The sequence below is a fragment of the Cyprinus carpio genome, unplaced genomic scaffold, assembly GCF_018340385.1.
Source record: "Cyprinus carpio isolate SPL01 unplaced genomic scaffold, ASM1834038v1 S000006629, whole genome shotgun sequence".
Taxonomy (NCBI): domain Eukaryota; kingdom Metazoa; phylum Chordata; class Actinopteri; order Cypriniformes; family Cyprinidae; genus Cyprinus; species Cyprinus carpio.
Window position 1 is genome coordinate 514,511 of NW_024879261.1, and position 12,529 is coordinate 527,039.

General features: G+C 36.8%; 1 protein-coding gene across 1 annotated transcript; it reads right to left on the reverse strand.

The window, feature by feature from the left end:
• Positions 1-1,307: 1,307 nt before the first annotated feature.
• cfap52 (cilia and flagella associated protein 52) lies at positions 1,308-9,582 on the reverse strand. The gene is made up of 15 exons (XM_042755052.1): positions 9,432-9,582; positions 9,109-9,308; positions 8,828-8,964; positions 8,505-8,633; positions 7,580-7,581; positions 6,296-6,393; positions 5,910-6,026; positions 5,542-5,642; positions 5,245-5,415; positions 4,964-5,112; positions 4,600-4,745; positions 3,615-3,766; positions 3,320-3,422; positions 1,839-1,950; positions 1,308-1,513 (listed from the first exon to the last, which is right to left on the reverse strand). Exons 1-15 carry the CDS (start codon positions 9,490-9,492, stop codon positions 1,329-1,331), a joined length of 1,863 nt encoding a protein of 620 aa, XP_042610986.1. The 5' UTR covers positions 9,493-9,582; the 3' UTR covers positions 1,308-1,328.
• Between the last annotated feature and the right edge of the window lie 2,947 nt (positions 9,583-12,529).

Below are 12,529 nucleotides of genomic sequence, written 5' to 3' on the forward strand. Positions count from 1 at the left end.
TCGGTGCCCCTTATGCGGTCTGAAGAACTTGAAATGATTTAAACACATGCCAGCATTAAAATAAGCCAAAAAAAAAAAAAATAAAAAAAAAAAAATAGAATCAAAATGTTTATTATTTTAATTTACCTTTTTAGCAACTTTTCTTCCTGTCTTCTTGAAAAAGCCTAATTTTAAAAATGTGATTTCTAGACCTTGAAAGGTCTATCAAAAATAATTTTAAATTAATAAATCCCTTAAAAAGTATACAGTTTTCTAGTTATGCCAAGCTCTAAAATATTTTATCTGGTAGAAATTGTGAGTAAAATAGTAGTAGTAGTAGTAGTAGTTATTTGTTTGTTTATTTCCTGTAAATCACAACAACTGGAAAAGTCATGGGGCCTTCCAGTGTTGTAGTGGACAATGGGGGGCCTTGGAGGGCTAGATTATGATAAGTATTCTGGGTTCATAAACAATTATGCCACAGTTGTGCTCTTGTCTTTTTGCAAAGCATTAGGAGCCCCCTACTGTTTCCTTGTGATTCATGTTCATGTCTAGAATCATATTCATGTATTTTCATAACTGTAGACCCATTATGCACCCATTTAACAAGGAAGAATGAGACCAGATAAAGAATAAAGAGTAAACTCTTCTTTTAACCTGTATAATACCAACATTTATTTATATTTTTATTTACTCTCTCAACCTGTTTCTTGTTTTATCAGACACCCTGTACAGGTTTATCCTCTGATAGGTATCTGTTTTTCTTTTATCACACACCTTACCTTCAAGACAGACAGATACAGTTTATATGACTATAGAGTTGAATTTTGATTGGATAGCCTACTGACTTTATTTTATGGCTTATATATCAGCAACAACAAGGACATAAAATATGTGGCAGCTGTTCCTCACGGCAGGCCATACCAAATAAAATCAGCACAGAAACCATTTTTTGAAAATGTATGTGGCCGAATATCCTTACTGTTAGGGGTTAAGATATTCATATTCATGAGGCTGTTCCTCAGAGGTGAGAGAAAATTTGGGACAGGCACATCCAGATGCTGGGTTCACGCTGTGCTGTACTTCTCCAAACCTCCCCCGCCAGCTCTCTGGAGATTCTCAGGTGATATATTAGCTGACAGTGCAGTTCACAATAGTCCTCCGAAACTGGGGCTCTAGGCTGCTTTATTTCAATAAAATGACTGGAATTGGAGTGTTTAATGGTACCTTTAAATCGCGCAAGAATTCATAACCTAATTTGCAATACAATTATTTGCAAGAAGAAGGAATGCAATGCAATGTAAGTGTATATCTGAACTACTATCATATCTGAACTGCATTAGATGTTCTTATTCATGGTTTAGGGTTTGTGGATATCTCCACCTTAGGATAGCTCCATCAGCACTGGTGCTGACAATGCATCTGCTGTTGGGACAGATCCTCACATTTGTGATGCTTCCACTGTGCCCGACGCCAACATGGGTCACTTCACCATCAGAATAGTGCCAGAGCTTCAGTAATTTGTCATCTCCACCTGAAAGAGAGATTTGATGTTTAGCATTATAACTGCAGAAAGCGGCATGAACATGCATTAAAAACAGAAATGTTAGATTAGCATCTCATCAACTCAAACTGTGAAACTCATTTAAAAATAACTGCTGGCATCACTTTGAATTCTGCAAGTGTTTATTTAGACCTGGTGAGCAGACATTTATCCAACTGTTTTGCGAATTGTGCTTTTCGGCACCGCAATAAATACTTCTGTTTGTATTGTTTATTGTGCCACCTGTTGTTATTGTTACATCTGCCATATGATAGAAGAATGACCCTGTATGTAAAAAGACACTGAAGGTACCTACCAGTCACGAAATATTTTCCATCCTCAGAAATGTGCATGCCATTTATAGCTCCAGACAAGGAGCCCTCGAGTTCTCTGATTGCAGAACCATCATACACCTCCCAGTAGCCAATCTGTTCAATGGTAAAGATTGCATTTCAAATGTCCTACTCTGGTCTAGATCTCAGTTTTAATGATGAATGAATGAACGAATGAATGAAAACTAAATATACAATTAAAAAAGATGGATGGCAAATCTGACAGAGGTGAAGAGTAAGACAGCAACAATTTTTATAATAAAAAACAAACAAACAGGTAAAGACAATATAATTTCTCAGCGTGCACTCAGATCATTGTATCAAAGAGCTAATGTAATTGCAACAGAAATATCAAGATGTAATTTGTTATAGTGCAGCATAAGAAAAAAGAAATGGCTCTAATCCTTCAGTTGTTCTTTGTCATGGGTTATTGCATCTGAACCTGTATACAAGAGATATTACATAAATCTAATTTCTGTAGGCCACTGATTGCATTTCAGCAGTAGGCTATACTTTCTTTATAACTACATGGCTTTCGTTTTTTGATAACTGGATTATTCACTTAAAAAAATAAAAAATCTGAATGCTTCTCATTTATTAAAATATACTATCAGAACAAATTCAAAACTCAAAAACAAATTCAAAAATAAGAGAGAAAAAAAAAAGTATGATCATTTATGATAGAATAATTCTGTCGAGTTTTAAAAGGTATGAGCACTGATGGAACGGCAGACAGAGCAGGTCTGGTACGCCTCATTGAGATGGCTCTGTCCCAGCAGGCTTTGCGCCAGCACTGGGTATCCGGCGTGACCCCAGCATTGTGTTCTTTCAAGTACTGTACCTACTGTGCTGGATTTGGCTGCTTTTCCTGGACAACAATGAACTCGCATTTGTGTTTGTTTGGCTACAGTCTGGAGTATTAATAATTACTGCTATTAGATGGTCAATTTAAACCAAACAGTTTTGTTCGTTGGTCCAACTGCAGCAAATCCTTAATCAAAACGTTACACACTTTCCTTTTATACCATTGTTGACAATAAATTGTGCTACTTTCCAAAAATAAAACAGAACTCACCATGCTCTAAATTTTCTTTAGTCTTTTTGAAAAATACGAATATGAAATATGAATGTTTCTAAAGCACTAAGGGTATAATTTTTTCTTATATTTCTGTGTGATGGACGTACTGTACATTTAATACACAGCCACACACATATGCTAATAAACTGTGGTCTTTAAATGGACACTGATGCTGTGTCCTAAGACTAGCAGATGGATTATTTGGCACAGAGTAGAATGAGCGGATCCTACTACATCCACAGGAGACTGGGAGAGATTTCTGTCAGCTTGTTGTTGTGCACACAGTATCTATCTCTCTGCTCTCTTGCCTATCCGTCACTCCCTCTTTTCTTTCTCTCAAACACATGCCAGTACAGTACATGAGTCTAGATCAGTCAAGTCTTGTACCTTTCTGTCAGTGCCACTGGTGATGATCTGGAATTCTTCAGGGTGGTAACATACAACATTGAACAGGGTGTTGGACAAGACCATTTGATTCCTCACAAACCTCCTGGATGGGAAACGAGAAGAAGAAGGTTACATCAAACAGACTGCAAATCTGCACTCTGAATGCTTGGTTCATGCAAAGGTGGTTGTTTTAATTTTTCAACAGGCTTGTGCACAGAGGAATAACTGGAGGGCAAGACCTTTCGGTCAGTAGGTCTACATTAAATGTCTATTATTTGATGCTCTTCAAACTTACACCAGGTCCCAGATGATACAAGCTCCATCCGAGCTGGCTGTCACACACTCCTTGTCGTTACTCTTGATCTTAATGCAGTTGACCGTGGCTTTGTGCTCCTTCATGATCTCGATGAGACGATATGAGTCCTTGAATATCTCCCAGACTCTAACCTTTATTACAAAAAAATCCAAAACATCCCTGCTTTTTACATGGCTCTGTATAATTTGCTTCTGACTGGCCAGCTGTGCCATTCTGTGGACAACTATGGTTATATAATGAAAGCTAAACTGAGTATTTGACCAAGGTAACTAATTTCTTACATACGCTACTCCTCAGATATTTGGAGTCAGAAAGACTTTTTAAATGTTTTTAAAAGAATTATCTTATGTTCACTAAAGCTGCATTTATTTAATCAACAATAGAGAAAAAAAACTAATATCGTAACATATTATAACAATTTAAAATAACAATTTTTCTATTACTTTTAATATAATTTTAAAATATTTTCAAATTTAATTTATTTCTGTGACAGAAAAGCAGAATTGTCCATTTCTCCAGTATTCAGTGTCACGTTATCCTTTAGAAATCAATTTTTTTTAAAAAAAATCTAATTAATATATTAATATATTTCTTATTATTACCAATGCTGAAAACAGTTGTTAATTTTTGTGGAAATGTTTTTTTTTTTTTTTTCAGAATTTTTTTTATAAATAGAACAATATTTATTTGAAATGGAAAGCTTTTGTAACATTATAAATATCTTTACTGTGACTTTTTTTTATTTAAATGAATCCTGGCTCAATAAAAGTATCACTTAAAATGTATTTCTAAAAAAACAAAAACTTTTCTCAAAAAATAAAAAATAAATAAATTTAACATAACCACAATTGTATGATTATGTATTTGGTAGGTGGGATAATGCACAGTAATGTACAGTCTTTATTTTAAAACCGGAGCACAGCTCATAAAAGTGAGTTTTTGATGTGCATCTGATGTGCTGTACCTGTCCTTCTCCCCCTCCACTGACAATCCTCTTACAGTCATTGGTCGCTGCTATGGCAGTCACTCCCATACTGTGAGCATTATGAATTATCAGCTTCAGCTTCCCACTTTCTGGGGTGAACACGCGAATCTTCCCATCATTCCAAGCTGGAAAAAAGTTATCAATTAAAGCAAGCTGCAACAGAATTGTATTGAATTCCAAATGTGATAAACAAGTTTATCAATTAACACATTGGTGCATAATTTAAACATAAATTATTGATGAATGTCATTAATGATTGTTCCTCAAACCATTTCATAGAGTTCACATTTTACAGTAACATTTCTAATGCACAGAACCATAGATCATCCAGTATGAGACTCACCACTGAAGATGCTCCTGCCATCCTGCATAAAGCCCAGAGCGTTGCATGTTATGTTAGGCACCATGATACGCAGAAGTTCCTTGGAGGACTCTGTATGCCACACTCGTATATCATTCTGTGAACAGGTGGCAAACAGCTCTGACGTCCCACTGTTGAGAGTAAAAGAGAGCTGAAGGTAGAGGATTTGCACAAAATATATGGAGAGTCAAGGCATTTTTTCTTAGGATTTCAATACAAAGCTTATGGCTCCCTCAGGTGGCAGAAGGGAGTATAACACTCACAATGGAAAGGCGACGTCCTTTACAGCACTGTTATGATTTGTTGCAATGAGTTCTGGTTTGAAGTCAATGTAGCCTAAACTATAGATCTGTGCAGCTTCTGTCCCGACATAGAACTGCTGCCCATCTCCACGCAGGGTCACTGATGTCACCCCTCCCTCCAACTGAACACTCCTGTTACAAATGATCAGTAAACCATAATTAGTGGTTGAATGGGATGAAGGAAGAATGAAAGAATAAATAACAAAGGAGGAAATCAAAGAGCAAAAGAAAGAAGAGGAAACAAAGGTTGTTACACACTTAATGGTTTTGAAATTCCCCCCTGAGCACAAAGACAACATCCCATCTCCTGATCCAACTAAAAGATCACCAGTCTTCAAGACTTTAAGAGTGTTCACTCCCTGCAACATAAAAAAAGCACTTGAGATGTGAAATGACATTTTACACAAAAGGTCTGTTAAAAAGTTTTGTTAACACTTGTTGTTCAACTTTGGACGGTGTAGTGCAATAAATAAGAGCTAAATTGTTTGAAACATAAATGAGGCATTTTTAAATCCATTCACATGTACCAGTGCTTTTTCTCAAAAATCATGTAAATGACATAAATAGTACTTGAAGAAAAGAAATTCTTAGCTGCTCACGGTGTTAAATCATAGTTGGAGACTCACCTTGCTGAATTTTTGTTTAACAGGACCACAGCTGTTGAGCAACCTTGTCTTCAGGTTCACTTTCAGAATATCCCCACTAGTAGTTCCACAGTAGAAATAATTATCATCGTTTGGGATCTGCAAGGCAAGGACAACACTTACATTCATTTATGTTCTACAGTATACACTAGTCAACATTTGAAGTGGATCAAAAACTTTCATCTTTCAACTTTCAAAAATGTGTTTTTGTCTTAGGACAACTTTGGTGAACTTTTTTGATCCACTTCAAAAGTTGACTACTATATACCAGTTTTAGACACAAAAATACACTGAAATCCATCTAAGGTATGAGCAGGTAAAAACAAATTAAAGAACCAGAACTGACAATATCAGTGCTTCTTACTCACCTCTAGGCATTTGGCAATTCTCTTGAGCTGTCCAGTCTGGCATTCTGTGGGTCGGATCTTTCTGTTGGCTAAATCAAGCTCCCATACTCGCAGAGTTCCTTAAAAATAAATAAATAAATAAAAAAATAAACACCATGAAAGCATACTAAATTAACATTTGCAGAAAGTGATGTACTCTATTTTAAAGACACTATGTATATATGTATATGTATATATGTATATATATATATATATATATATATATATATATATATATATATATATATATATATATATATATATGGTGCATCTCAATAAATTAGAATGTCGTGGAAAAGTTCATTTCTGTAATTCAACTCAAATTGTGAAACTTGTGTATTAAATAAATTCAATGCACACAGACTGAAGTAGTTTAAGTCTTTGGTTCTTTTAATTGTGATGATTTTGGCTCACATGTAACAAACATCCATCAATTCACTCTCAACAAATTAGAATACTTCATAAGACCTTGGTAGGGGCTCCTTTTGCTTTAATTACTGCCTCAATTCGGCGTGGCATGGAGGTGATCAGTTTGTGGCACTGCTGAGGTGGTATGGAAGCCCAGGTTTCTTTGACAGTGGCCTTCATTTTTTGGTCTCTTGTTTCTCATTTTCCTCTTGATCAGTTAAGCACACCCACACCATGGTCATTTAACCAACTTTAAAAAAAAAAAAAAAGTGAAGTGACATACAGCCAAGTATGGTGACCCATACTCAGAATTCATACTCTGCATTTAACCCATCCAAAGTGCACACACAGCAGTGAACACACACACCGTGAACACACACCCAGAGCAGTGGGCAGCCATTTATGCTGCAGCGCCCGGGGAGCAGTTGGAGGTTCGGTGACATACTCAAGGGCACCTAAGTTGTGGTATTGCTGGCCCGAGACTCGAACTCACAACCTTAGGGTTAGGAGTCAAACTCTCTAACCACTAGGCCACGACTTCCCCCTTTTGGTGCTTCTGGCAGTGCGGGCAGTTGCCAAATCCTGCTGGAAAAGGAAATCAGCATCTTCAAAAGCTGGTCAGCAGAAGGAAGCATGAAGTGCTCCAAAATTTCTGGGTAAACGGGTGCAGTGACTTTGGTTTTCAAAAAACACAATGGACCAACACCAGCAGATGACATCATCACAGACTGTGGAAACTTAACACTGGACTTCAAGCAACTTGGGCTATGAGCTTTTCCACCCTTCCTCCAGACTCTAGGACCTTGGTTTCCAATTGAAATACAAAACTCGCTCTCATCTGAAAAGAGGACTTTGGACCACTGGGCAACAGTCCAGTTCTTTTTCTCCTTAGCCCAGGTAAGACGCCTCTGACGTTGTCTGTGGTTCAGGAGTGGCTTAACAAGAGGAATACGACAACTGTAGCCAAACTCCTTGACACGTCTGTGTGTGGTGGCTCTTGATGCCTTGACCCCAGCCTCAGTCGATTCCTTATGAAGTTCACTCAAATTCTTGAATCGATTTTGCTTGACAATCCTCATAAGGCTGCCGTTCTCTCGGTTGGTTGTGCATCTTTTTCTTCCACACTTTTTCCTTCCACTCAACTTTCTGTTAACATGCTTGGATACAGCACTCTGTGAACAGCCAGCTTCTTTGGCAATGAATGTTTGTGGCTTACCCTCCTTGTGAAGAATGTCAATGATTGTCTTCTGGACAACTGTCAGATCAGCAGTCTTCCCCATGATTGTGTAGCCTAGTGAACCAAACTGAGAGACCATTTTGAAGGCTCAGGAAACCTTTGCAGGTGTTTTGAGTTGATTAGCTGATTGGCATGTCACCATATTCTAATTAGTTGAGATAGTGAATTGGTGGGTTTGAGAGCCAAAATCATCAAAATTAAAAGAACCAAAGACTTAAACTACTTCAGTCTGTGTGCACTGAATCTATTTAATACACAAGTTTCACAATTTGAGTTGAATTCACTGAAATAAATGAACTTTTTTTCCACGACATTCTAATTTATTGAGATGCACCTGGATGTATATATAACGTTATATATATATATATATATATATATATATATATAAATATATATATATATATATATATATAAATGAAAGCAACATAATAGACCTTATATTTTTTCAAAATGTATTAAATGTGAATCATTATACTATGAAAGTTTTGTTTTAGATCAAAATGGAAATGTTTCTTGCATGAATAACTACCATAAAATTGGACTTACTTTCCAGCAGAGACAAAGATTTCATCGTTCAGGTTGGTGTACTCGATTGTTAGGCAGTGACCAGCACTCTGTGCTGAAGCAGGACTGCCACATATAGCCTCCTTACTCTCGATGTTCCACACTACAATGCTAAAACCATCAAGTAAACATGCTCAGAAAAACATTTCTATTATACAGTTAGATTAAACTGTAATATAGGTAATAATGTAATATAGATACAGATATTGTATAATTAAACAATGCTAATAGACTAGAGCTAAGAAACATCAAAATATGGGAAGTATGGGAAATATTAATTCAAGATCACCGCAGTAAGATTGTACCTGCCATCATCCTGTCCACCCAAAGATACCAGATACTTATCATTTGGGGAGAAGCTGAGATCTTCAACCCTAGCTTTATGAAGCACAAGACGGGCATAAATCTCCTTCTTCTCATAGTCCCAGATAATAATATCAGCCTGTAGTGAGAAATGGCCATCTCATTTTAAGAAAGCTATAGAATGGAGTATTAAGGGAGCACTGTATAGCAGTAAAATAAAGCATATCTATGATGTTATTAAGCGTGTAAATACCACGTTTCCTCTTTTATTGCACCAGCTCACCTTAAAGCCCATGAATGTGACCTGTCCAGATGCAATATAGCGTCCACTTTTGGACACAGAAATGCAAGAGACGTTGTTTGTGTGGCCATGGAGGAAAGTTTGTTTCCCACTTCTCAGACTCTTAATAATAACAGTGCAGCCAAGAGGATAAATGATATGTTCTTTGTCTGGATGCACTTTGAGTCCAGAAAACACATGACCTGTATAAACAATGTAACGTTAACGTTTTATGTTTTGGTTCCGCTTAATCACATCCATTTTAGCAAATGGCATATATTATAGTTAAAACTATCAAACGTGATAAGGTTCACAGTTTATCTTACCATTAAAACCAATAACAGCCTCTAATGCGATCTGGGGGACTTCTTGCGCGTCTTCTGCCATTGCGATACAACTTTAAGCTTCAGAGTAAATGAGTCGAAAAGCTGCTGGCTTCGGGAGCCAAACACACGTATCCAGGCAACAGTAGCACGCTGTGTTTACACTCGTTGCTAAGTAGCGTAGGAGAGTTCATGTCACTGAATCGATTCATTTGAACTGTTCAAATATATATATATATATATATATATATATATATATATATATATATATATATATATATATATATATATATATATATATATATATTTATAAAAAACGAAATTATGAACGGAATTAAAGTGAAGATCCGTTTGCAGTGCATTCCGTGAACGATGCAGAAGCAGCAGCACGGGCTCATTGAGGGTCCGTGTACGTTTTGATCATTTCATTGATTTCCTATTTTGGAGAAATTGAAAAACGGCTCATTTATTCGTTTTTCCGTTTAGTTTAGCAAACGGAAAATGAGATTTTGGCTCGATTTCTTATTTTTCGTTTGGGGTTTACACAACAGTTTATGGCTTCAATATTTCATTCGCACATGTGGGCGGCTCTGAAACACCCCTTTCATCTGATTGGTCGAATCGCTCCGCCTTCAGTAAGGCCTTTTCATTCTTTCAGGCAGAATAAGAGTCAGTACGAGTGCAGCACTGTATTGTCTGAAACCACCACTCACTGTTAATTACGCATAATATTTGAATCAGATGTTCTGGGCACATAATTCGTGCTGCTGCGACTTTCAAGTGACCCCTTTAATGCGAGTTACAGTATGCTGACAGATTATTTTTAGGTTATAGTATTGTATGAATATTGTCCAATTGATAAATACAGTGCAAATAGTTCCGTCTCTCTAAAAGTGAAGTGGAAATAAAAATCAATAATAGACTGAACAGTTCCATGATAATATGTCCGTAACATTCACCACTCTCGTCTTTTATTTAAGTCAAAAGGCACTAGGTAGGTGTGTGTGACATTAATAAATAATTGTGAAAATTAATAAAGTTAAATTTATGAAATAAATTAGAAATAAAGTTTAAATTTATGAATGTAAGCATGTGTAGCCAACTTATTACATACTAAATTGGTTGATGTTTCTCTTAGTCTTCTTTGTTGGGCTTGAGAAAGCCAGCATTTTTTAAACATTATTATTATTTATTATAAGAGTTATTGACACATACTAGAACTTAAATGTTTCATCAAATTCAGCTCAGACCTTCTGACTCGCATTGCTGTATCTTTTCTTACTGGTCGGATTACCTTCACAAAAAATCCTATTGACTTTCGTCCACTAGAGGGGGCGACAGCATGAAAAAAAACTACTCTACTCTTTTTCTGTTTACATCAGTTTAAATGACAAATAAATACATGAATTTCATGTGAACTGCCATGAATATGCCATATCTGTGTACTAGAACAAGCTTCACACTTAAAGCTGTACAACTACTTAATTTTCAACTTACCTCCAACCTCCAAGTTTCTTTTAAGATATTGTTTATTCACACTGGTTTATGCATTTAATGTTTGCCCATCTGGAACTTTTATTTTCATGAACTCTATATTTTAAGATACTAAGGTATCTTAAGGTACTAGGTGTTGATAAATCACATGCACTGAATGTAAAGATCTTATGTCAGGGCTCTCAGTCCTGCTCCTGCAGGGCCAGTGTCCTGCAAAGTTGCATTGGGTTAAACTAATTAATTTTACTTGGCTGGAACAGCAGCTATGCTAATTAGGTCTCTATTTGTTTCTCTGTTTTGCCACGGGATTTCTAGAGTAGCGGTTCTCAATTCCAGTCCTCACGACCCCCTGCTCTGCACATTTTGTATGTCTCTCTAATCACTTCAGATGTTTGTTCTATTCGAACGTAATTGCCCTGCGAAGTGGACATCACAGGATATTCCACCATGATTCCAGTTCGAAGCTAACTTATATGTTCCATTCAAAGTGCATTGAAGTGTGCGAGACGTGAATTTAAAATGTATTTATTTATCAAGGTATATGATGTCACACTTGTCCGTGTGTGAAGACGTTGCGCAGCCAAATCCGTGAATGAATGTTCCGAAGTGAACACTGTGTAGGGACCATGTCAATGGGATCACAGTTCATGCATGGAGCTCACTTCTAACGAGCTGATTATCTGAATCAGGGTGTGTTAACAAATAGAGACATACAAAATGTGCAGAGCGGGGGGTCGCGAGGACTGGAATTGAGAACCGCTGTTCTATAGTCTTTAGGTGCCTCCCAAATCGCGTACTTATGCACAACTCTATGACATTTTTTAGCATGAATAGTGCTAGTAGTGCATTCACACTGAAAATTCCAAAAAGAAAAAGTGCACTTTCATTCATACACTACATGGTTGAGTACATAGTGCATACGTACGTAGTGTATGAGTGATTAGAGTATAGTGCGCCATTTGGGAAACAGCTTTTGACTTGCATGCTCGAGAGGCATTTCAAAGATGGCCGCCGAGTGACATGACTTGTCTTAAAGATACTTTGATGGGTCAGTTGCATAAACTGTTTAGACTAGTCTTAAAAAATTTATTCATCCAATACTTTTCATAAATAATTTAAATAACTTTTATAAAAAAGTAGATAAAACTTAAATTATACTTTTTTACGGGAAAAGTATGACTGATTACCCCTTGACAACTGCTAGTTGGTCAAACTAGTTCTTAAGACACAGTCTTAACATGGTGGCAAAGGCCCTGTCCCAAATGGCACACTCCAGACTTGTGGACTTCCTCAGAGTCCACACTTCGGTGACGTCATGTAGTGCAGACCTATAGGGCCCTTGGCGCGAGTCCACGAGGGCACATTGAGAAGTATTTTTGGGACAGACTCGATCGTCACGCCGGAAATAACGGTCTGGTAGTTTTTTGACAGGAGCTGCAGGTTCGGGGAATATGCTGCCTATGTAACATTTGAACTAAGATGACAATTTTAACACATAATAAACATGTGCGTGAGTTTCAGATGAATTTACAGGTTTGAATATAAATACTAGGTTTACATATGACTCAGTAAGGCCCTGACATTCGGTTCTATTTATGCGATTGTAT

What these genes read in the sequence shown, in the direction of transcription:
- cfap52 (XM_042755052.1), bottom strand. Translation starts at nt 9,492, where the DNA reads ATGGCAGAAGACGCGCAAGAAGTCCCCCAGATCGCATTAGAGGCTGTT. An exon ending in TCACATTCATGGGCTTTAAG is followed by an intron (nt 8,965 to 9,108) that starts GTGAGCTGGTGC and finishes TTCTCACTACAG; the next exon opens with GCTGATATTATTATCTGGGA. An exon ending in TGGCAGGAGCATCTTCAGTG is followed by an intron (nt 4,746 to 4,963) that starts GTGAGTCTCATA and finishes ACTTTTTTCCAG; the next exon opens with CTTGGAATGATGGGAAGATT.